This window comes from Protopterus annectens, chromosome 4.part0 (genome assembly GCF_019279795.1).
Source record: "Protopterus annectens isolate FY-2018-M chromosome 4.part0, PAN1.0, whole genome shotgun sequence".
NCBI lineage: Eukaryota > Metazoa > Chordata > Ceratodontiformes > Protopteridae > Protopterus > Protopterus annectens.
Window position 1 is genome coordinate 927962441 of NC_056733.1, and position 25042 is coordinate 927987482.

At 42.4% G+C, this 25042-nt stretch overlaps 1 protein-coding gene across 1 annotated transcript in view; it reads right to left on the bottom strand.

The window, feature by feature from the left end:
• GCN1 (GCN1 activator of EIF2AK4) overlaps positions 1 to 25042 on the bottom strand; it is a gene marked incomplete in the record, with an annotated part of 2100248 nt that overhangs the window by 1906924 nt on the left and 168282 nt on the right. Inside the window, 1 exon segment of the mRNA XM_044068902.1 lies at positions 23312 to 23410. Within this exon segment, the coding sequence (XP_043924837.1) occupies positions 23312 to 23410 (99 nt within the window).

The window sequence follows — 25042 nt, forward strand, 5'->3', positions numbered from 1 at the left end:
AATGGACTCTGAGACAGATGTGTGGTGTCAGAATCATGGCCTCAAGCTCAATGAGGAAGAATGCATAGTAATCCCCTTTGGGGAAAACTAAGTACCCACAAACTACCACATAGGTGTTACCCCCTAAAAACTGACAAGGTAATAAGGGATCTAGGGACACAAGTAGATAGTCATCTTTCCTTTGACAACCATGTTGCCAAAGTGATTAAGAAATCCCATGTGGCCCACCAATCAACAAAGGGTTTGCATCAGGATCAAAAGAGGTAGTGGTGGCCCTCTACTCAAGTCATCAGACACATCAAGTACAATGCACCATTTTGGATGTACTCGACTAAGCATATCCAGCAGATGGAGAGACCACAGAGGCACCCCAACAAGAGGACCACTGGCCCCAAACAGTTGTGCCACGCAACACAACTGGTAAAACTAAATCTGTTCTCCGCCGCGCACTGCCCAATCACAGGCACACTCTGCCCAACATACAGAGCCATGTCCAACACATAGCCACTGAACATGCTCCATTTAACTGGTAACATTCGTGTGATGCCTCCAGGTGCATCTGTAGTCAACTCCTACTGATGCCTGTAGGTGTCAAATATTGCTTATTCAAATTTGCATAAATAATTCCAAAACCATGCTATGTACAAGGCTTTAAAGGATTTCATCTTAGAGCTTACACAATGGCAAATGCAACTGCATTAATATTTGGCATCTGTTTAGTGTAGGTTGAAAGAGATTAATGTTTTTATGACATTCATTTGTATAGGTATAATTTTCACATTTTTCTAAATATCTCAACAACCAAGACAGACAGACAGACAACTCCTTAGCCTTATGTGAAAGCTCTCAGCTAGATGAAGAAAATGCTGCAGACAGTATGTGTGTAACTTGAGTGGTTGCCGAGATATTGTAAGTGGTTTACAAAGTATTATAAAATGATTCAATAGCTACTGTGTTTACTGTGACTTATAAAATTCAGTTTAAGACCTAGAATCTAAACAACACTACAACTATAAAATAGTTTGTGCTGAAGAGTTTGCCATTTATACTTCTTTCATAACCCCTATGGTTCCAGAGATATGAACATTTGTTTGAAATGGGAGTGTATAATTTGATTCTGTCACAAAGCTTAGGGTCCGCTCATTGGAAGTTACAGTGCAGACCTTCCTGAGCTCAGAGTGATTGTGTTGAGCATGAATGAGTATGGGGGGGTTCCCAAAATTTGGGATCTAGGATAGAGAAAGCATGGTTAGTGCAACGAAGCCTGGTTCTGGGGACACTGAAAAAGAGGACCAGAGTGGTTATGCCTTCTTAGGCTGTAACGGGGGGGGGGGGGGTGTAGTCTACACAGGTTGGAGTTAAAGGAAGGACACGAGTATTCTCTGAAGAGCTTGTAGAGCTGGGATCCAAGAAACAGGCCGGCACAGTGTTTGATAGGTAGCCAATTTGGCTTTAATAACTGGGATCCAAGAAACAGGCCGGCACGATGTTTGATAGGTAGCCAATTTGGCTTTAATAACTGGGATCCAAGAAACAGGCCAGCACAGTGTTTGATAGGTAGCCAATTTGGCTTTAATAACTGGGATGCAAGAAAAGGGCCAGCACGGTGTTTGATAGGTAGCCAATTTGGCTTTAATAACTGGGATCCAAGAAACAGGCCGGCACAGTGTTTGATAGGTAGCCAATTTGGCTTTAATAAAATAATGTTCATTTCTAAGACAGAAGGTAATAAAATGGCAAACAAGACCGTTTCCAGTTTGGATGCTGGAGGAGTTTTTCTTGCATGTTGCAAGAACCAATGGCATTCATATTCAAGCTTTGCTAGTAAAATGTTTTTGCCTATGAGCATTTCTGGCTGGTCTGGGGGAGGAGGGAGAATTTTATAGGACCAAATTAAGAGGGGAATTTATTTTCTACCGTATTTGTTCCAAGTGAAAGTGAATGTTCAGTGTGGGATCAAACCACATACCAAGGTATTTGAATAACTATCAAGGAGGTTGTCAAAATGGTCATGGATACGAAGTGACTGATAATTATTCGGCCATTTAGGGGAGATACCAAACAGCAATGGTTTACTTTTAGAAGTGTTCAAAACTAACTTTTTGTTGAGCCATTTGATAAGAGAAAGGAAGTCAGCTTTTTGCACTTAGTATAGGACGGAAAAGCTGTGGTAATGTATGGGGAAGTCAGGAGTGTCAGAGAAGTATGTAAGTGGTACAGGATATGTACGAGGGTAGTGTGACAGTGGTGAGGTCTGCGGTGGGAGTGACGGATGCATTTAAGGTGGAGGTGGGGTTACATCAAGGATCAGCTCTGAGCCCTTTCTTATTTGCAATGGTGATGGACAGGTTGACAGACGAGATCAGACAGGAGTCCCCGTGGACTATGATGTTTGCAGATGACATTGTGATCTGTAGTGAGAGTAGGGAACAGGTTGAGGAGACACTGGAGAGATGGAGATATGCTCTAGAGAGAAGAGGAATGAAGGTCAGCAGGAATAAGACAGAATATGTGTGTGAATGAGAGGGAGGATAGAGGAATGGTGAGGATGCAAGGAGTAGAGGTGGCGAAGGTGGATGAGTTTAAATACTTGGGGTCATTAGTTCACAGTAACGGTGAGTGTGGAAGAGAGGTGAAGAAGAGAGTACAGGCAGGATGGAGTGGGTGGAGAAGAGTGTCAGGAGTGATTTGTGACAGATGAGTACCTGTAAGAGTGTAAGGGAAGGTCTATAAGAGGGTAGTGAGACCAGCTATGTTATATGGGTTGGAGACAGTGGCATTGACAAAAAGGCAGGAGTTTGAGCTGGATGTGGCAGAATTAAAGATGTTAAGATTTGCACTGGGTGTGACGAGGGTGGACAGAATTAGAAATAAGTATATTAGAGGGTCAGCCCAGGTTGGCAGGTTTGGAGACAAAGCCAGAGAGGCACGATTACGTTGGTTTGGACATGTGCTGAGGAGGGATGCTGAGTATATTGGGAAAAAGATGCTAAGAATGAATCTACCAGGTAACAGGAAAAGTGGAAGGCCTAAAATAAGGTTTATGGATGTGGTGGGAGAGGACATGCAGGTGGTTGGTGTGACAGAGCAAGATGCAGAGGACAGGAAGAAATGGAAACAGGTGATCTGCTGTGGCGCCCCCTAACGGGAACAGCCGAAAGAAGATGATGATATGACAGAAAAGGTCAGGTCTGAGTGAAATAAGACCATGTCAGCAACATAAATTAGAGAGAGGTGAACGAGGTCAAATTGTAGTTTACTAATGAAAATGGAAAAAAGGAGGACAGCCAGAATGGAGCCCTGAAGGACTCCTTTAAGGAGAGAAGTGCAAGCACAGAGGGTGTTTTGAAACTATACAGAGAAGTACCAATTGGAAATATCACTTTAAAAACCAGGGAGCTGTATCTGTTCTAAGTCAAACTCCAAAGGATCACAGCATGGCTGGCCCCATTTGCGAAAAATCAAGTCTGCAACTTCTTGCTTGAGGGACCACTAGTGAGGCAGGAGTATAGCCCTGCTGAGCCTGTCCAGTATCACGTTAGATTTCCTGGGAATGTGCGTCACAATCAGAAAATGTTGGGAAGATGAACGAGCCCGGAGATCTCCTGCGAACCGAGAGCGACGGCTCAGAGGCTGATCTGGGAGACGAGCTCACATGCGCTGAGGTTCCGAAAGGGAGAGCAGGTTCGGACAAGGGTCTGATGCCACCCCCCCGGAGCCGAAGAGACAGCTTCAGCGCCCAGATCCCTTGATAGACTGAGACATCGAGGAGATTGGAGCGGGAGTCAGAACGGATAAAGGAGAAGTAACACGAGCCAATGGTTCCACCACCACAACGTCCATGCACTCCGGTTCAGAGCTCAAGAGAGTCAGAGGAGGAACCGATAGAGAAGCTGGATGGGCCAAAGGAGTCAATTCCTTATGGGCTGGGCTCAAAAGCAATTTGGCAAGTGCCCATGACTTGAGGTGCCTATTAACTCTCTACACATCATGGTCCGAAAGCCTGGAGGACTGAGAGGAGTGAGAGGAGGACCGGTGACTGCCTGCCACAGACTGCAGAAAAGGAGACTGTGGAGCAGAGCGCACTGGCTCCAAAGCGGGAGACCTAGTTCTTTTATGGGCCAGGACTGGCTCTGAAGTCACTGATGGAGTGGCCGGAGACGTAGCTTTGTCAGAGCAGACAGTGGAAACCGACAGAGCCGTAGACTTGACAGCAGATTTGGGTTGTTCTGAAATCGGAACCACTGAGGATGGTTTAGGAGATTTGTCAGACTGTTTTGCTGGCTGAGAAACCAGAAACAAAGGATCCTGAGGGTTCTTCAAAAGGCCAAGCAAAATTAGTTTATTTTTTCTCTCCTGCAGGACTCTAGAACTGAAAGCATGACAGATGGAGCACGAGTCCTGCAGGTGGACAACCCCTAAACAGTATACGCAACTCGTGTGCCCGTCCATAAGGGACATTTTTTGGTAGCACGAGTCGCACTTCTTAAAGCCTGAGGGTTTTGACACTCTGAGCATGCTGGATAACTAGAATGACACAAACAGCAAAAATAAAGCTGTAACGGCTAGCAATACACAACTGCAAACACTAACAACAAACAAGGATAATTTTTTTTTTTTTTTTGGAAAAAGAAGGGGGAGAGCCTCTAAATAAAATGGCAACTCCCCCAATAGGAGAGCCTCTAACTTAAATGGCTACTCCAACAGATGTTGAGGAAAGAAAGGAACCCTCTAATTTAAACGGGCTCAAGGGGAAAGCAAGGCCTAAAAAAACTATGACCAAGAACAACCGAAAAACAACAGCAAAGGAAGGTCAGAAGGTTCTTGGACTAAACAAGGATCAAGATGGACACCAACAAGGTAATTAAACTGCTAATAAAGGAAGACAGCCAAATACGAAAAACTACTAAGCCTGAGCCAGTAGTCGCAATCTCGACGCTGCAAGCGGCAAACAAGATCCGGGTAGCTACCGCTAGGCATGCTGGGATGGGGTTAGCCTTGAGCCAGTATAAGCTCTCGAGCTATAGTAAAATGGCTGAGTTGGAGCAGAGGATTGGCTCCGTACCCAACCAGCAAGAACAAAGGTGAGATGGGGACAACATAACATCTACTTTACCCCTTTCTTGCCGAGGGTACATCTCTTAAATTTATTTTTCACAGACACCTTTGGACTACCCTCGTCACTCTCTGGGACGACTCCTGGCTTCCTCTGTCAAGTTAGGAACACAACAATCTCTTACCAGGGTAATGGCCTGAGACAGCTCTACCTTCAGCCGATTCCCATGGACTTCCTGCCTAACTCAGAGGTACAGGAATAATGTTTCTTAGAACCATCAACTCCTACTTGGTCATAAAACACTTGTATGCAAATACACAGGCAAATATGAGATTTTTCCGGATCTTTTTTTCTTTCCATTTACAGTCTCAGCTAAAACAAACACTGTGAGCCATCCCTATAGCAGTTGTCTAACAGCAAGCTGCATCTGCAAAAGTCTGTGGCCAGTTTACTTAAAGTAAATGCAACATTACAGTGTAAGTTAATGCTTTAACCTTTCTATGACTTCATTTAGAATGTATTCAGGGAGTGCAAATTACTGGTAACCCCCACACCCATCCCCGCCAGAGATCTCTCTTAACCCAATACTTTCTAGTTTGGAATCACTGTTTCACTCGGCTTATCCCTCCCCAACACATTTGCCCATATTTTTCCCACTCCATACTCAATTCCTGGCATAAGGTCCCTATTTATTTAAGAATTCCTACTCTACAAAATTGTCAGCTGAATAGATACTTTCCACAGTACCTGGTAGTCTAAGTGACTGACTGTTTCTTGCTGTGCAGTTGTAGAACTTGGCTCTACCCATTTCATCCTGGCTACGTGCAGGCTTCACTCCCCTACCCTGCCCCCATTCCCGACCACCTCCAGATCACTCAAATTTATTCTAAACCTAACCATGCCCACTTGTCTACCAATCACCACCTATACAATTTGCAATTATACAATACCTCACATTTCCACACTAACCTTAATACCCATCCATTACTACACATACATTAACCAATCCTTACCCTTTAACCTTGACAAAATGCTATCAATACATTGTAAATGACTAGCTCTTCTAACAACTGCTGCTCACTTAACAAAATACCATTCACAAATAGTCTCCTCTCACACAGTTCTTAAAACTGCATCGACTTTTCCTCCACACCTGACTGATTATTCCAGCTTAACATCTCTGTCCATCTTAAATATAACAGAATTCCATCACACCTCATACAGACTACACCATATTAAACCAAACCCAAAATATACCTCAAGTTTCACAATCGTATATTAACATTCTTCCAAACACTAGTAACCATAGCTGCCAAACTTATTATAACTGGAGACATTCATCCAAACCCAGGCCCCCAGAATACCTCATTACCCCCTCAAATACAAGATATAACCAATCATGAAAAAACTCTCAAATACTAATCCCAAATCTAAACATGCGAAGCACAAAGTTCAAGAATTACATGCCACCCTATCCCATTATAACCCCAAAATTGCTGTTTTAATGGAAACCTGGTTAAACGCACACATTACTGACAATGAAATTACACCATCTGGTTACAACATTATTAGGGTAGACAGGAAGGTAGAAAAAGATGGAGGGGTAGCCATCTTATTTAAGAGCAGTCTCATACGTTTACCACACAGATAACCTCAAAAACAGAAATCCTACCTACTACATTTCAACTTAACCAAAACAAATTCATATCCATTACAGCTACCTACGACCCATCTGGAAATATCTCCACTACAGAGCACATAATCCAGTCTAAATCAAATTCCATACCCCAAGAAATTGTCATTATGGGTGACGAATATAGACTGGACAACTTGTAATTCATATAACCCTAGCAAATCACATCAACCTCTACTGCTTCACACAACTCATTCAAACTCCAACACGAACAGATAAAAACTCCATCCATCAATCTACTCTGGATTGGACACTAACCAACAAACCTCAGAATTATCAGATTAGTGGCTGTTTACCCAACTGCCTTAGTGACCGTATGCAAACCTATCTTGAGAAAAAACAACAATACTATCATGCTCACCACCTTCTTGCAAATCCGCAGGAAAAACTACCCCAAGACCTAATCAATACCCTAAAAAAAAAATTTAACTAGCCTCTACTAAAAAAACTGCCCCTTGATGTTGCAGTAGATTTCAACAGTACCTCCCTTGAAATTCTACACAAATTGCCCCCCCCCCCCCAGTCAATTAATATTACGGCCACATATACACCATGGCTAAATAAGGACACCAAACTGCTCCTTAGGAAAAGACACAAAGCTTGGCAAACATGGCTTACCTGTAAAACCCAAATTAACTGCACTCCAGCAAATTAGAAACAAGACTAAACACTAAATCAACCTACATAAAACATTTCTACTATAACCTGCAACATACACATCAGTACAATCACCAAAAATTTCTGAATACCATAAATGCCATTCTTCACCCAGGACATGCCACTACTTTGCCATACTCTCCTACCATCCTTTCAGAAGAATTCAATAAATAATTTGCTGAAAGTGTACTACTGTCTCTAATTAAAAGAGATTCCACATAACCATCACTAGCCTCCAAACCTCTGAATATTAACTACAACTCCTTCTCCTTTCAGCCTGCTCCACAGCTACTGTTAAGAACCTACTCAAAAAACTCAAACTCTCTTCCACAGAAGCTGACAAGTTACCAGCCGAATATTTAAAACTAACAGCTGATGCCATATCTTATCCAGTGTCAACTTTTAACGGGTCCATAGCAGAACAACATGTCCCAAGCGATATGGAAAACTGCACACATTATCCCCTTACACAAAGACGTAAAATTACACAGAGGTGACCAAATACAAACCGTTCGCCATTCTCTTTCCACTATCTAAACTCCTTGAAAAACTCCTCGAAAGATGCATCTACTCCCAACTGATTCATTACCTTACCTTCAACAACATGCTAGTAACACATCAACATGGTTTTAGGCCCCATCATAGTACCACAACTGCACTCCTTAGTTTCACAAATACCATCAACCAACTCAGAAATAATGGTAAAATAGTGTCTACAGTCTTTCTAGACATGTCCAAGGCCTTTGATACGGTCTCTCACCCCAAACTATTAAATACACTCTCCAAAATTAACCTCTGTCCCTATGCACTTCAATGGTTCTAAAGCTATCTACAGGACCGTCAACAATCTGTAAAATGGCTTAATGTCCTATCCCCCCCTTCCAGTCACACTAGGCATACCTCAAGGCTCAATTCTTGGGTCACTACTCTTCACTATTTTTACAAACAACCTCCAAAGTGCTATTCAATATGCAGACGACTCAACACTTGCATGCACCTCTAATAACCTGCATCACCTCCATGACAACCCAAAAATCATTCCCAGATACCAAGCTATGGCTCTCTAACCATCAGCTCATACTCAACCCCAATAAAACAAAACTTATGATCTTCCAACCCACAAGATCAGACCCCCAAGCACCTTCTACAACAGCACACAAACTAGTATATCAACCTGAAAAAACTCTGCCCTTCTAAATATTCTTCAGCCCCATACCACAAATTGAAGTCTTCGGTCAACAAAAATATCTGCTACAAATGTCTAAATCCATTAACACGGCAGGGGACGCCCTATTTTCTCATCATGTAGCAACAAGGTGGAATTCACTACCTCACAGCATCACATCCAACACAAATACAAACCAATTCAAAAAGATTCTTAATTATCTTAATGACACCTGGCTTGGTTCCTGTACTACTCCAGGCTAAATAGTTTTAATAGTTTATGGTCATAATTTTTCTTCTTTCCTGACCACATCATAATCTGTGCTCCTTGTCATGTCTACATAATCTCTAACCTCATCTTTTTCTATCCAATTTCCCTCCTGCAAACCCTTCCTCATCTTATTTTTTGAAACTACAATGTCTACACTACAGTAAGGAATTATATCAGATGATTGTATAATACAAATGTCAGCTATAATAGCACAGAATGTAATTTCTGGTGTACTGTATATCTTGTGTATTTATTTGCATAATTTCTTGTATAAGTTTTGTATAATTTTTTTGTACAAGTCTGTATAATTTCAATATGTGGAGCTTTTCTCTCCAGGCCTCCACTGAAAATGGGTCTTATCCCAGTCAGACTTTCCCGGTAAACAAATGTAAAATAAACAAACATACTCATTTACAGGTATAGGCAGGCAGTCCAGGGTTTCATCTGAGTGACTTTCACTGACAGAGATTTCATCAAAAAGCTTAAAATGAGGGTGCACTTCTTCAAACACACCCAAGTAAGGTCTGTATCTTACACGGTTAGGGGAATGGCGCCGATAGTAGTTTTGCCAACACGGAGGACCACTGGTTAGGGAATTCGTCCTTTTCCCCTCACAGCGATAACAGAAAACACTGGGCCACACCAGTGTTTTTGCGTAGTGCTCAGAATGTTACAGTAGTCGGGTAACATCAAATAGCTGCTGCACATCCTCTTGGCCAAAGCTCTCAACTTCTCTGCTCGATAAACTAGGGTGAAGCTAGAAATAATGGGTAGAAAACCAATTGTTGTTATTCTTTCCTCTCAAGTGTATCTCACTGAATAATGGTTCCTTATTTTGACTCTTAAAATGTCCATGTTCCTCACTGTTCATAGGTGTGTACTAGGCTAATGGCCATGGAGCCTATATAAGCCTAGCCCAAGAAGATTACCTGGCATCATGCCTCCCAAAGTTAGTTGCCAGTGGCCCTGTCAAGCAAGGCCACTGAAGTGATCCCCGGGGTGAACTTCCTATTGCCCATCCACTCATCAAGATTTCTCTTAAAGAGGGCCAGTGAAGTGCTCTACTTGAGGTGAATGGGAAGTTTGTTCCAGAGTATAGAAGTCTCTGGGTTAGGAACCTGTCCCTCCAGCATGTTCTGTTTATTGTGGTAATGAGGTTTAGGTCCGTGGAGAGTGTAGCATGGAGGGAATGGGATTTCTTTAGGTGTAGCATATCTAGCAGCTCTGGGTCAGACATGGCTTTGTAGATCAAGCAGAGATCGCCTCAGTAGGCGATGAGACAAGAGTATAGCTGGAGTTTTTTGAGTCTGTCCATACAGGGCATGTGTCTAAAGCCCAAGATCCTCTTAGTGAGGTATTTTTGTGGCCTTTCCAGTTGTTGTAGGTGTCTAGTGAGGTACATACCAAATGAGGCGTTGTATTCTATAATGCATATAATGGGGAGTGCTACAGAATCCTGAAAGCTCAAAATACTGAAAACACACAAGATACCAACACTTACTATATTCCAGCACAGTACATAATGAAAGAAATAAAACAAACTATATTACTGTTTTACAAGTATAAGCAGGAGAGCAAGCCCCCCCCCCGCATCCCCTGCTACTTAAATATATCAACTCCAAGACTGCAGTTAGTGTAGTGAAATACAATCTTGAAGTTGACATATTTAAGTAGCAGGGGGTGCAGGGGGGCATACAGTTGAAGGGTAATAGGTTTCTGCACGTACTTGTTCTGGAATATATTAAGTGTTGGTATCCTGTGTGTTTTCTGGATTTTGAACTTTCAGGATTCTATAGTGCTCCTGTCTAATGAGGGACGAGTAGAGAGAGATTATAACCTCTTTCGTCCTGGATGAGAAACCTTTTATAACGAGATGTGCCACATAGGACTTTGACTACAGTGGCAATGTGGTTATCAAAGGAGAGGTTGCTGTCAACCTGTGTCTCCAGGTCTCTTATCACACCTTCGGTGTTTAGTGGAATACCACCTATGTGGTAGTTAATGGTCACCGAGTTTTCCCAAAGGGAATGACTATGCACTTTTTAGCATTGAGCTGAAGGCCATGGTTCTGGGACCAGTCATTGGTGTCAATGAGGCCTTTTTGTAGAATGTCTACATCAGTTGGAGAATCAATAATGGCTCCCAGATTGCAATAATCTGTGAATCTGCTCAGCCAGAGTCCCGTTGTGTTGGCTTGAACTTCAGAGAAGTAGATGCCAAACAGGAGAGGACCTAGGACTGATCCCTGTGGGACACCACTTGTAACTGGTCGGTAGTCACATTTGGAGTCCGCTACTTTCAGTGTGGGTTCCATCGGTGAGCCAGTTGGCAACCCATCTTATGACATGGGGTTTATGCCTAATTTATGAGTCTATCTATGATTCTTGAGTGAGGGATGGTGTTGAAGGCCTTGGCAAGATATAGGTAGACTGTGTGAACTACCTTGCCCTCATCCACAGCTCTGGTGACAAAGACTATGAGGTTGAGCAAGCATGAGCTACCTTTCACAAACTGCATGGGGTCCAGAATTTGGAGATTCCCTATGTTCTTATTTATAAGGTCCATGATGATGCGCTCCACAGCCTTGCATATCAGACTCATCAGGCTAATGGGTTGGCAGTTCCTAGGGTCTGTAGTCGCTCCATCTTTGCGGAGTGGGATGACCACAGCAGTAGGCCATTTGGTAGGAACAAAGCCGGAAATAAAGCTGCAATTGAACAGGGTACTCAGGTGTGGTGTCATATCACTTTGTAATCCATGCAGAACACAGCCAGGGATATTAACATGTCCCATGGAAGCTGTATTCTTAGCTTTGGACAGTGCAGTTTTTACCTGTGTAGCTGTGATAACAGGGACTTGGCATTCCTCAGGTAATGTGATAGGCCCTTTAGTGGGGTGAAAAGGGGGGGGGGGGTAAAGTTCGCACTGAACCTACCGGTCAATATGTTGGCAATATCAGTTGGTTCTGCATATGTATTGCCATTTTGCTGAAACTCAGAGCAGATCTGAGTATTCCCATGTAGATTCTTGACATAACTATAGAATGCCTTGTGGTTGTCTTTAGAATCTGCAGCAATTTTGTTTTCGCATCTAGATTTAGAGGATTTGATGATGGATTTTTTGCTGAGGCTGACACAGGAGTTTTTCCAGTCTTGGGACTTCACCCTTTTCTGTATTAGTTTTTTCCTTCTGTTATAGACTGTTTATGGTGGGGGACCACCAGATTGGCTTCCCTTTTTGGAGGAGAGCATCTTGGTTCTCTTTGGTATGGCCCATTCCATGCACTTGTGTATGTGCTCATACAGTGCATTGGTGTATGATTCAGTCATGCACCTATTTTCCATTTGCATGGGTGTTGTGAAGTTAGCCACCGCTGTTTTTATAAGTCCAAAACTGGCTTTGGAGAAGTTTTTTTAAAGTGGTTTCCTTGGGGGGGGGGGGGGCTAGGATGTGGATATCCATGGTGATTAGCTTGTTATCTGATCTGACCAGGGAGGAGCTTATTACTGGTGTAGAGCAACTGTCGCCCATGTTAGCAATGACCAGGTCAAGGATGTTTCTACCCCTGGTGGGGGTAAGAATGAGTTGGTCCAGGGTGTTGGAATTAATGAATTCCGGAAAACATTGAGCAAGGGTTTTGGTACATGAGTAATTTTGGCCAAGAAGAGATACTCTGCAAGTAAGACCCAAATGCAAGGCAGAAAACAATCCAAGTAGACGAAAATTGCCAGCATCAGGTTCAGTGTAAAGCATCAAAAAAAACATCCAAAGGCTGATATGTAAAGTATATAAACTTTTAATAAATAATAATAAACACCATTGTTTATTATTATTTATTAAAAGTTTATATACTTTACATATCAGCCTTTGGATGTTTTTTTGATGCTTTACACTGAACTTGATGCTGGCAATTTTCGTCTAAATGAGTAATTTTCCCAGTTAATGGAGGGGTAAAGTCTCCCAGTATAAGGGTATTGGGTGGTACCCTAATACTTTCCAGTGCGTGTTTAGGAATATACAGTAGGAGTCTTGGGACATGGTGGGAGATCTATAGCAGGCTACAACCTGGATTGCAGTTTTACCAGTGTTAGTTGCATCTGAAATGTCTCTGATGTGCTTTGTTGGGCTACTAGTCTGGAGGTGTGCATATCCTTTATATACCCTTTATGAATATGGAGACACCACCGCCTTTAGTACTTCGGTCCGGGTTTAGGGGCGGAAAGGTGCGTTATGAATTATAGATTGATAGTGCTGGGGTGCTCTCCGAAGCCTTGAACCAGGTCTCGGTCACTGCACAGATGTCGATGTTCTCCATTTTAAGGAGTGCTTGGAGCGAGTGCATTTTGAGATTTAGGACTTCTAGCATTGAGTAGCATAACCCTCAGATTTTGCTTGTAGCTGTTATGGTGGTAATTTTGTCTTAAAGACATTGCCTAAAAAAGGCACTATAGGGGTGGCAAGAGCTTTGGCCAATATCCGGAATCCCTGGGGTGACAGGTGCAAGTCATCTCTGGGGAAGCATCGAGGTCCGTCGCTCAAGTCATCCCAGGCAGACATATACTGGATCCTCTTAGAATGACACCAGAAACTTGGTCAATTGTTGAAGTCAATCATTTTCTGCTTGTACTGTGATATAATTCCGGGTGATGGTAGGATGCTACTCAAAGCTAGGGTCATACCTGCCTGGGCTACAAGAACCAAGAGCTCCTCTATGTCTCTTTTCATGCAGTCCAGGGAGGTATGTCTCAGGTTAATCACACCAACATGAACAATGACAGTCATATTTGTACCTGTTGTGGAGTGACTTAAGTGTGTGCGTAATGTGGCAGATCCTGGCACCCAACAAGCAGCTGACCGTAACTTTCTCCTTATTCATCCTAGTGAGTGGGACTTCAGTGTGCCTTACTATTGAGTCACCTATGACTAGTGCATTGGTTTAAGTTGTTTTGCCTTATGGGCTTTGGTTGAGTGGCACACTGTTGATGTGGGCTGTCTCTCTCATGGTTTGTGCTGGGATGTGGTGGTTGTTTGCATTTCTGCCTCAGAGGTCTCCGTTTGGGCAGATTTTTATTGAGAACCTCCACAAAAGTAGGTGTGTGTTTTGCGTTACTATGTGAGGGTTGTGGTGGTGTATGTTGTGGAGGGCTATGTGTTGAATGTGGTGTGGTGCAGGTGTTAACCTTCTCCTCTTGAATGGCTAACCCAGTCTTGGCTGGAGAGTGCTTGGCTTTCCAGTTTGGCTATATATGTGCATCTATCACAAGTCATAGTGTTGGGGGTAAGAGGAGAGGATTTTTTGTGTACATGAGGTAGTTGCTACATTGCCTCAGGATGCCCAAGTTCACCAGGTTGACAGGAGAAAGCACAGGGAACTGACCTGTAGACATGCCTGGATATGAGCTCAATATATTAAGTACTGAAGCCTTTTACAGGAAAAAAGTCACTCAGTGTGAGTCTGTACAGAGCACTGCCAAACACTTGAGGGGAAACTAATATGTAGACCCTGAAAATTTAAAGATCAAGTATTTTGGCAGACATTCTGAAGTAAGGAAGAAATCAAGCAGTACTTACTGAAAATAAAGAATTAGCTTGTCAAGAATGATAAAAAGAGGTGAGTCGTGTGAATGACTACTGCATGGCTACTACTAATGCTGCTGGTCTCAGCACAGCTTCACTCTGTTGGGATACAATACTCCTTTGCTTCTTCTCACCCCAGAAGCAAAATGTTAGCACCAATCCCAAGATGAGAAGCAGGCCATGGCCTGTTTGGTGATCCACAGTCTTGACCCAGATGATGCAAGAATCTCCAGGCTTGTAGCCTTTTTCTGGTAGATGCCTCGAACAGCAACCAGACCATTCGGGTACGTTAAAGCACAGACACTCACTCTCCAACCAGAAAGAGTCAGGAATCAATGTACTCTGCTCCTACTATCACCAGGATCAGAATATAAGCACAGATTCCAAACAGTCACCTATAAAGCAGTTATTAAGCTTTCTGGTGATCAGTCCATGAATTAATGCAACTGCATTCCTTCTTTCACCAGGAGAAAACAGAAGCACTAATCCCAAAATGACTACTGAGAGGCAGAATGTGGGCTCTCCAATAACTGATGGTCTTGCAATAGATGCTTAAAAGGTAAGATGAAAAAAAAATGATTTATCCTAAAGACTGCAGTGTGCACTAAAGGAGTTAGATGAGAAAGTAGGTACCTTAATTTTCACCTTTCTAAAAAAATTAAGTTTTAGTGGAGAGTCACTATTTTTAAAACAGCAAGACAGATTGAAAGGCGGTGGTCACTTTTTATTCTGGTACTATGGAATACAGTGAGATGGCCAATAAATTTAAATAGTTGAAGGGGAGGGATTTCACAAAATGATAATTTTGTGCTTACTCTCACCAATCAGTAAAAGCAGAGAGGAAATGCTAAGAATTTTTTTGATGGACAGCCAAGAGATGTGCTCAACAACACTTAAAAGCTTTTTACTTCTATCATACTTAGTGCAAGTAAATAGTTTCAGGGGATAACAAGGAACACTGGACTTTGCATAACTACATCACTCCGTATTCTGGATTTGCACTTATGTGCGGTTCTGTGTTCTCCATTATCGTCCTCCCTCACTACCATAAAATCTTACAATTAGTGGCATTTACAGTTGGAGTATAAATGTTTCAGGAACTTAGCTCCCACCACCCATGCAAAGTACTAGTGTGTGTTTTGCATTTTTATCATCAAAATTTCAGTGGTCTGTGCATGTTTTAATTGAAAGTTGATGTAATGTAGCATTGGTAATTCAGTGCACACCCAAAATATATTGTGCATGTATGTATACAAATACTTGTATAAATATTGTACTTAACCTTAGTCTCAAGACTTAGTGGTCTGAACCACTTGCTGAAAAGCATTCAGAAAAGATCAGTTAATTTGTCTGGCAAAAAAAACAGCCACGTACCCATGTACTACCAGAACGTTATCCTTTTTTTCCTCTGCCTCAATGACCATCAAGCACCCCCCCCCCCCCCACCACCACCACCACATCCGTTGCCCTATACAGCTGATTTCTCTTGCAGGCCATTTTAAACCTAGCCAATTTCCCCCTTTTTGTGCTCAAAATAATCTATCCTATGTGGTAATAGACTGGCCTTACCCATCCCATGGTCAATACTTGTATATTGCCCCTAATGAGAATAACTGGGATCATACCCTAGATAATTTCAGGAGACCTATGCATTGGATAAAGCATTTAAGAGCTTTGTTCATTAGCAGCACAGGGGGCAGTCCTGGGGTAAATTTATTTCCCATCCACAGATCTAATTTATGGTTGAATATGGACATGGATGAACTTGGCTTTGGATGGGGAGTCTGCTCCAGAGCAGCAGTATCCTCTGCGAGATATGCCTTTCCTTACAAACTGTTCTGCTGATGTTCTAGAAGGGTCTATATTACATGTTCAGAAGTTTAGGTTGTCGAATGTCTAAACATCGACACCCAAGTGTCGAAACTTAAAAATCACGAATGACCATTCTTTCCTTGGGGAAAGAATTCGCCAGGTCAACGCGAAACAAAACAAACTTCTGAACCCAAACATAGTGGGGGGCTGTGCCCCCCACACACACACACAACTAAATATACTAACTCCAAGATCGCTCTACATTGGGGAAAGGGCAAATCCCTGACAACGGCCAAGCAAATTCTTTCCCGAGGAAAGAATTTGCGTATGTGGCCATTCAAGATTTTAAAATTTCAACGCTTAGGTGTCAATAATTAGGCATTCGACAACCTAAGCTGTCGAACACAGGTTCATAGGTTGGTACTGGACTATCTGCCCGAAGGCATATATTAGCCCAGCCACGTTGTGCGGTATTCACCGCCCCATTAGTAGTTCCCTAGACCCTTGTACTAGCAGCTAGTAACCTTGGCCCCTATCTAGTAGTGCTGTTGGTGTGATCCCCGGTGTGGACTTTCCGTTACCCATCCACTCATCAAGGTTCCTCGAAGAGTGATAGTGAGGGGCTCTGTCTTATGTAGATTGGGACCCTGTTCCATAGTAAGGGAAGTCTCTGCGAAGGGAATCTATCCCTCCAGCATGTTCTATTCATTGTTGTGTTGAGGTTTATATCCCTAGAGCGTGTAGCTCGAGTAGATTTGGTTTTGCTAAGATGGAGCATGTTCAACAATTCTGGGTTGGACATGGCTCTGTACGTTAGACAGAGATCGCCTCTGAGAAAGCGGTATGCAACAGAGAACAGTCTAAGCTTTTTCAATCGTGCTGCATAGGGCAACTGTTTGAGGCCAGTAATCCTCTTGGTTAGGTACCTTTGTGGTCTCTCCAGCTCCTGGAGTTGTCTAGCCAGGTACATTCCAATTGGTGCATTGTACTCAGTAATGGGTCTGATGAGGGAAGAGTAGAGGGGCACAATTACATCCTTAAGATCTTAAAGCGAACCCTTTCGTGATCAGATGGGTCACATAGAAGGATTTTCTAACCACTTTGGCAATATGGTTATCAAAGGAAAGCTGACTATCTACTTGGGTCCCTAGATCCCTTATTTCTTCATCAGATTTCAGGGGATTACCTCCTATGTTGTAGTTTGCGGTTACTCTGTTTTTTCCAGAGAGGATTACTATGCATTTTTTTGCATTTAGCTTGAGACCATGGCTTTGACACCATGCATCAGTCTCATTTAGGCCCTTCTGGAGGATCTCCATGTCGGCCGGAGACTCTATTATAGCACCCAGTTTGCAGTAGTCTGCAAACTTAGTCAGCCACAGCCCTTCCGTGCTTGCCTGTACTTCTGAGAAGTATATGCCAAACAGGAGGGGCCCCAGGACAGAGCCCTGAGACATACCACTCGTTACTGGTCTGAATTCGGACATAGATCCCGCTACTCTTACTTTATGGGATCTGTCTGAGCGCCAGTTTGCGATCCATCTTGTGAGATAAGGGTTTATGCCCAGGCTGGTGAGCTTATCAATAATACATCTAATAGAAACCCTTCTAGAAGAAGTTTAGATCCCTAGACAAAGTACTTTGGATGCCATTTGACTTATGTGCAGTAAATCCAGCGGTAATGGGTTGGAGGATGCCTTGTATGCAGACATAGGTCATCTCTTAGCAGTCTGAAGGATACTGAGTATAGTGAGAGGCCTTTGAGTTGGTCCATGAAGGACAATGTTTAGGCTTTGTATCCTTTTACTAAGGTAACTCTGTGGGTATTACAGTTGTTGCACATACCCATACCTGAACATATACATGCCAAAGGGGGCATTATGTTCAATGACTATCTTAATGAGGACCGAGTTACAGGGGGACAATGGCATCCCTGGATCTAGACACAAATCATTTGTTTATAAGTTGTGCAATATAGAAGGAATTTGTCACAACAATGGAGACATATTGGTTGAAAGTCAGCTAACTGTCCACTTAAGTTCCCACATCACAAACTGGGTGATCTCTTAGAGGAGTGTTGTCAACATGGTAGTTCTGTTGAGCAGAGGACTTCCCAAAAAATACAATAATGCATTTTTGCCATTTAGTTATAATTCACGATTTTGTCACCAGTTATTCAGGGACAACCCTCCTCCTGTAGGATGGCCAAGTCATTTGTCGAGTCAATGACTGCACGTAGCTTGTAGTCATCTGCAAACTTAATCAGCAAGACAGCCAGAGCCCTTTGGTACTGACTTTTACTTCAGAAAAGAAGATGCCAAACAGGAGAGACCTCCAGCACAGAACCCTGGGGGACTCCACTGGTAACTAGTCTTTGTGGAGGTAACTTGCCCTATTTTGATCATCTGCAGCCTATCTGTAAGCCAGCTGGCAAAACAGCATTTTTCTGTAACTATGCCTGAGTGGTGAATTGTGTCAAAAGCTTTAGTCAAGTCTAGGTATGCAGGTGTGTACAATTTTGCCTTCACCCATTGCTCTGGTGACCTTTAAAGAAAATACACACAGTTGAGTAAGCATGAGCTGCTCCTGACAAATCCAAACTAAGAAGGTTACAACGTTTGGAGCTTCCCTGTATCCTGATTGATTACTTCCATAAGTCTTTCCATGGCTTTGCATACAAGGCTGGTAAAGCTTAGGAGTTTGTAATTTCCTGGGTTTGGGGAAGGTCTTCCTTACATGAAGGGGAATAACTCTAGCTGCTCTCCATTTGCTTGGTACAGTGTGGTTAGAAGTGTGGTTAAATAGTACTTCATGCTATTTTAGATACATCCAGGGATACTGTCAGGACCCATTGATACAATATTTTCAGCTGTTGATGGCAATTTTAGGACTTGGTCTTGTGCAATAACTGGAAGCGAGCCAGTTTCAGGTATATCATTAGGGGAGACGAGTGAAGTTAGAGCTAAATTTATCAGTCAGTAGGGTCACTACATAATCAGCCTCAGTGTAAGCGACATCATTCACAATCGGCTCAACACATTACTGCATTGTACTTGTCAGATTCCGAACACAACTACAAAATGCATTGCGACTGTCTTTGGCCTGGGTAGCTATTTTAGCCTCAAACTTGGCTTTGGTGGATTTTATTAAGCTCCTAAACTGTTTACTTATTTCAGGGCTCTAACATTCTGGGAATTACTATTCTTACTGTTAATCAAAATTATTTTCCTTTTATTATAAAGATGGCCGATATGGCTCCAACATGTGGGTTTGTTTCTGGGGTTTTGTTCCTAAGGGGAACAGCTGCATCTCTGGTTTCAATTTTATTTAAGTTTCAGTGCGCGACTATCTCTCTTTGCCAAAATAACTGGCAATTAAGCTCAAATCCAAAAATTAAAACTGAAAATTAATTTTAAGTTGGTGTAATCGGAGGTTCTCCTTCTGGTACATGGCTACACGTCGCAGCAAATCAGAGTGCAATCAAAGGACCTTTCAAAATAACTTCATCCTTACATTACACTGTACATACTACACGACGATTTTTCCAACTCTGTCTAGAACTGTGCACACAAGACAGCTGCTACACTATTGTTTATTTATTTATTGACATTTGTTAACCGGGTTAGTCCAGCTGGGTTTGTGGCCCATTTTCAGAGACCAGAGGAGAAAAGCTCCAATTTAACAACAAAGTATACAGAAAAAGATATAAACTTGACAATGTAAGACCAATCTGCTTAATTAATAAAAGTAAGTGGAACAGTAAGGCAGGTGGTGAACTAGGTAATACAAAGTATGTATAATGCAGAGTATATGTAATTACAATTCAGAGGCAAACAGTTTATTTACATATTTACAAGAAGTAGATTAGTCATTAGGAGAGAGGTATAGAGAGTAGAATAACTTGTTTGTGTTTGAGGCATTGAGATTGTATGTGGGGTAGATAAGGGAGGGGTGTTGACAGTTTAGGTTGGGGCTTGGCAGGGACAGATCTTAGTGTTAAGTAGACGAGTTTTAAGTTTTTCTTTAAAGTGGGGGTGGGTGGATGGATGGCACGCAAGTCTTTTGGGAAGATTGTTCCAAGCTTGGCTAGTTGAATATTTATATAGGAGTTTTCCTATTGTTATTTTGGGTTGGTAAGTATGGAGTAGTAGTTCATTAGAGGAGCGGAGAGGGGTTCCTATTGTTTTTGAGTTGATTAGAGTGGAGAGGGGTTCCTATTTTTTTTTTGGGGTTGTTAAGTATGGAGTAGTACTTGATTAGAGGAGCGGAGAGGGGTTCCTTTTTTTTTTGGGTTGGTAAGTATGGAGTAGTAGTTGATTACAGGAGCGGAGAGGGGGTCCTATTTTTTTTTTGGGTTGGTAAGTATGGAGTAGTAGTTCATTAGAGGAGTGGAGAGTTTCCTATTGTTTTTTGGGTTGGTAAGTATGGAGTAGTAGTTGATTAGAGGAACAGAGAGTACAACTTGGAGAATAGCAAGAGATGAGGGAATTGAGAACAGGACAGGAGGAAGGGTTGTAAAGAATGGTGTGTGTAGCATTTGAAGTTGGGATAGAAGCAGTACATGAGGGAACTCAAGCCATTGGAGAGAATTTAAAGATAGGCATTGATGTGCATTATATGGGGCATTAGTGGCAAATCTAGCTATCTTATGATAAGTTTGTTAGAGTTTATTTAAGGCTGTAGTTTTAAGGTTAATGAATACAGGGGCTGCATAAGTGAGGGAGGGTAGGAGAAAGGCTTGGGCAAGGGAGAGTCTTGTGCTAGTTGTTAAGAATCTTTTGTTACGGTAAAGTAAGCCCAGTTTCTGGTGTGTCTTTTTTATGCTTTGAAGTATATGCATATTGAATTTAAGCTCATTGTCAATGATTACACCTAAGAGTTTGGTGTGGTTTCTGGTTTGATAGTAGTGTTATTTGAGGAAGTGATTGTAAAGGTTGATTTGTGGAGCGAGAGTGAGCGGGGACGAAAAAGTAAGAGTTTTGTCTTTTTAGTGTTAAGAATGAGAAGGTTACTGGTTAGCCATTGCTCGGTAGATAGGAAGACCTGTTGTGTGCAAGTGTGAAGTTCAGAGATGGAGACGAGAGTGGAATCGTCGGCATAATGGATGAGGGATGACTGCTGGCAGGCTGTGTGGAGGTCATCAGTAAATACATTGAAAAGGAGGAGACTCAGGATGGAGCCTTGGGGTACACCTGCTGGAACAGATATGAAAGGAGAATAAAGCCATTTCACGGATTGTTGTCTACAGAATAAGTAGGTGGAGAACCAGGCAAGGGAGGAGGAGGATAGATTAAGCATAGCTAGTTTTGATAGCAGAAGGGGATGGGAGACTGTATCAAAGGCCTTGAAAAGTTCGAGGAAAAGACAGGAGATTAGTTTACTATTGTCTAGGGCTTCTGCAATAGTATGGGCGAAGGACAGGAGTAGTAGTGCTCTGATTAGGACGAAAACTGTGCTGAGACGAAGCGAGTGAGAAGACTGTATGTGAGGAGGTGGTTTAGGAGTTGTGAGTGTACGCATTTTTCGAGAATCTTGGAGAGGGGTGGTAGGATAGCTATGGGGCGATAGTTAGATGGGTCAGTAGAGTTTCCACCTTTATGTAGAGGGATGGCGAAAAAAAGGATTTCCAGGGGGTTGGGACAGTGGATTCCTGTATAGATTGATTGATTAGTATGGATACTGGATAAGCTATTGAGGAATGTAGGAGATAGACTATCTATGAATGGGGAACAGGGTTTGAGCTTATAAAGGAGGGAACGAATGTAGGAGGTAGAAACAGGATGTATGGAGAAAGGAGGGGTGTTAGATAGGTTGGGAGGGATGGACAGTGGTGTAGTGTTATTTGTTGGAGTGAGTGATTGGATGGTATATATGAAGTGTTTGTTAAGCAGAGTGTCTGTTTCTATGGGTGAAGTGTTGGGGTAGGGGCAAGGGGTTTGAGGGAAAGCCTGGAGAAAGAAGTTTGTTAAGGGTGGACCTGAACTTTTGGGGGGTTGGATTTGCTGTTTAGTTGGGCAGTGTTGTAGAAGGATTTTTTATCACCATTGGTTAGTTTTTTAGTAAGATTTCTGAGATGTCTATAGTTGTGCAGAGAGGGAAGTTCTTTGGTTTTGATCCAGGTTTTCCAGGCTTTGTCTCTTTTGAACATAAAGGGACTTGGTGAACAAATATCTTCAATACACACGACCATCCCCACAAAGATTAAACTCAATCATGGATACTAAAAGCGTGCAATCTGCTGAAATCTGTTCATTAGGATCGTCAAAGTCAATAAGATAACCCACAAGTGAAGAAACAGTAAAGCTTTCATTGTCTCACATAGGACAGCCCAGAAAAACACAGGACAAATGTAACTCCTAAACTACCCAGGTCTGCAGCACAAATGTAACTCCTAAACTACCGAGGTCTGCAGCACAAATGTAACTCCTAAACTACTGAGGTCTGCAGCACAAATGTAACTCCTAAACTACCGAGGTCTGCAGCACAAATGTAACTCCTAAACTAGCCAGGTCTGCAGCACAAATGTAACTCCTAAACTAGCCAGGTCTGCAGCACAAATGTAACTCCTAAACTACCGAGGTCTGCAGCACAAATGTAAGGTCTGCAGCACAAATGTAACTCCTAAACTACCGAGGTCTGCAGCACAAATGTAACTCCTAAACTACTGAGGTCTGCAGCACAAATGTAACTCCTAAACTACCGAGGTCTGCAGCACAAATGTAACTCCTAAACTACCCAGGTCTGCAGCACAAATGTAACTCCTAAACTACCCAGGTCTGCAGCACAAATGTAACTCCTAAACTACCGAGGTCTGCAGCACAAATGTAACTCCTAAACTACCCAGGTCTGCAGGTGCAAGGATGCAAGAAATTCTTACAGTATGTTGGGACCTACTCCATAAAATTTAGTTAATACAAATTCCTCCCATACAAGACATGAGGGATTCATAAAGGTTACCACAAAGAGTACACACAGTGTACGCCTAGTGCTGGCCTTTAAGAATCCCTGCAATGGTGTATTCCCCCCGTACAAGTAACGTGCAGAACTCTTCCCTCCCATTATCGCAACCCTCGGCACTTACCTTCTTGCTGGAGGAAAGGCATGAAGAGGTCTGTGGCCAGGCTGCTCAGATCCTGGCTGGATGCACCAGAGACAGAATGATGGCTGAAACTGCTGATACCTGTGCATAACAAAGACAGAACATCAGTTACTACAATTAACTCTGAGACCTGAGAAACATTAACATCTCTGAGAAGTTACTTATCGCAAACATTCTGGAATCCTTTCTTAACTATACTGCACACAGGCAAACGAGATCTGAAGAAAGGAGAGGGGCACTATGGGTAGGACTTGGCTACAGTTATTTTTTTTGGCTGGCACAAGTTCTGTATTGGCAGAGTTAGTTCCGAGGATGGAACCGAAGTCCTATCAGTAAGGAATGAATGAAGATTTACATCAGATCTTCTGTTTTACAGAGCACTTTGCAAACAAGTACTTCCTTACTATTCCCTCACCAGCTACTAGTGTAAAAAACATCTGGGTCCCCACATGCAGAGTAAGTGTTGCATAGCTGTTAAAATTTACTTTTTAGGCCCTCTGTGGGTACAAAATGTCTGAACAGAATTGTCCCAAGCTGAAAACAGGGAGCCCAGAAGGAAGAAGGATGGATTCATGACCCCAATACCCACATAGCTGTCATTCCAAGAGGCACATCACTGCTGCAGTGGACTGTTAAACTGTGCAAAGACGACAAAGTGTCCACAGCACAAATGTGCAATTCTGAATAAATTACAGCTGCCAGCCTGAATGTAATGCTCTTTCACAGCACTGACCCTGATGGATTTCTTGTGACAATGTACATCAGGGGCAATATGACAGTGACAATGCACATCAAGGGCAATATGGCAGTATGATGGATGCTTTATCTCCACTGCAATCGCTTTACTTGGAAAAAAAAAGGGGCAGAAAAAGTTGGTACATTACTCATCGTGCAATGTTTGGAAAATAAAACATCATGTAACTGATGGATATCCATTCTGACAGAGGACACAAGTTGCCACTGTCAATCTATGAGAAGGAGAATGGAAAATTAACACTTAAACACTACATTGTACAAAATAAAGCAATGCCGGAGTCCCAGTCTTTATAAAGATTAAATAAGCCTCCATATATAAAAGCTTGAAGCAACAAAATTTGCCAAACCAAAATAATGCCAACCAGAGTGCAATTTTTCCAAGAGACAAACTTTGTCCTCCAATTCCATTAGGTCAGCCAGTTCAGCCTCTAGGTCATAAAGCCTTGCATTAAGATTCCCATTTAAAACTCTTGGAAGTGCTTTACTACAGTGCAATGAACCAGATTTCTGCTTTTGATCAGATGGTATAAGGCAGGAAATATTACCCTTGATGATGCCAAGATTAACAAACATCACTGTCAAAGCTGCCTACAATACACACAACACAACCAGAGATTAACACACATTGCAGAAAGGGATATCTGCAGAACACAAATAAAAGAACCTTTACTAATTTAAGGTTTGTTTAGACTGCACTTGTACTAAATCTGGAAAGAATGACACTTTCAGAAAAGCACCACCATCAGGTGGGAACAACCAGCTTCTCATAGGCCTAGAGCTTCTTGCACTCATGCTAGAGTCATCTTTGGAAAAGCCAGAATTCCAAGAGAAGGAACAAAGGTCACGGAGGTCAACACAGGGGAGTGAACATGAGCCTTGGCTTTTAAGCACAGAATTTCCCCAGCAATGAAAGGATTAGCAGAAAGTAAACATGCAAGAAATTTTCTCCTAATTTAA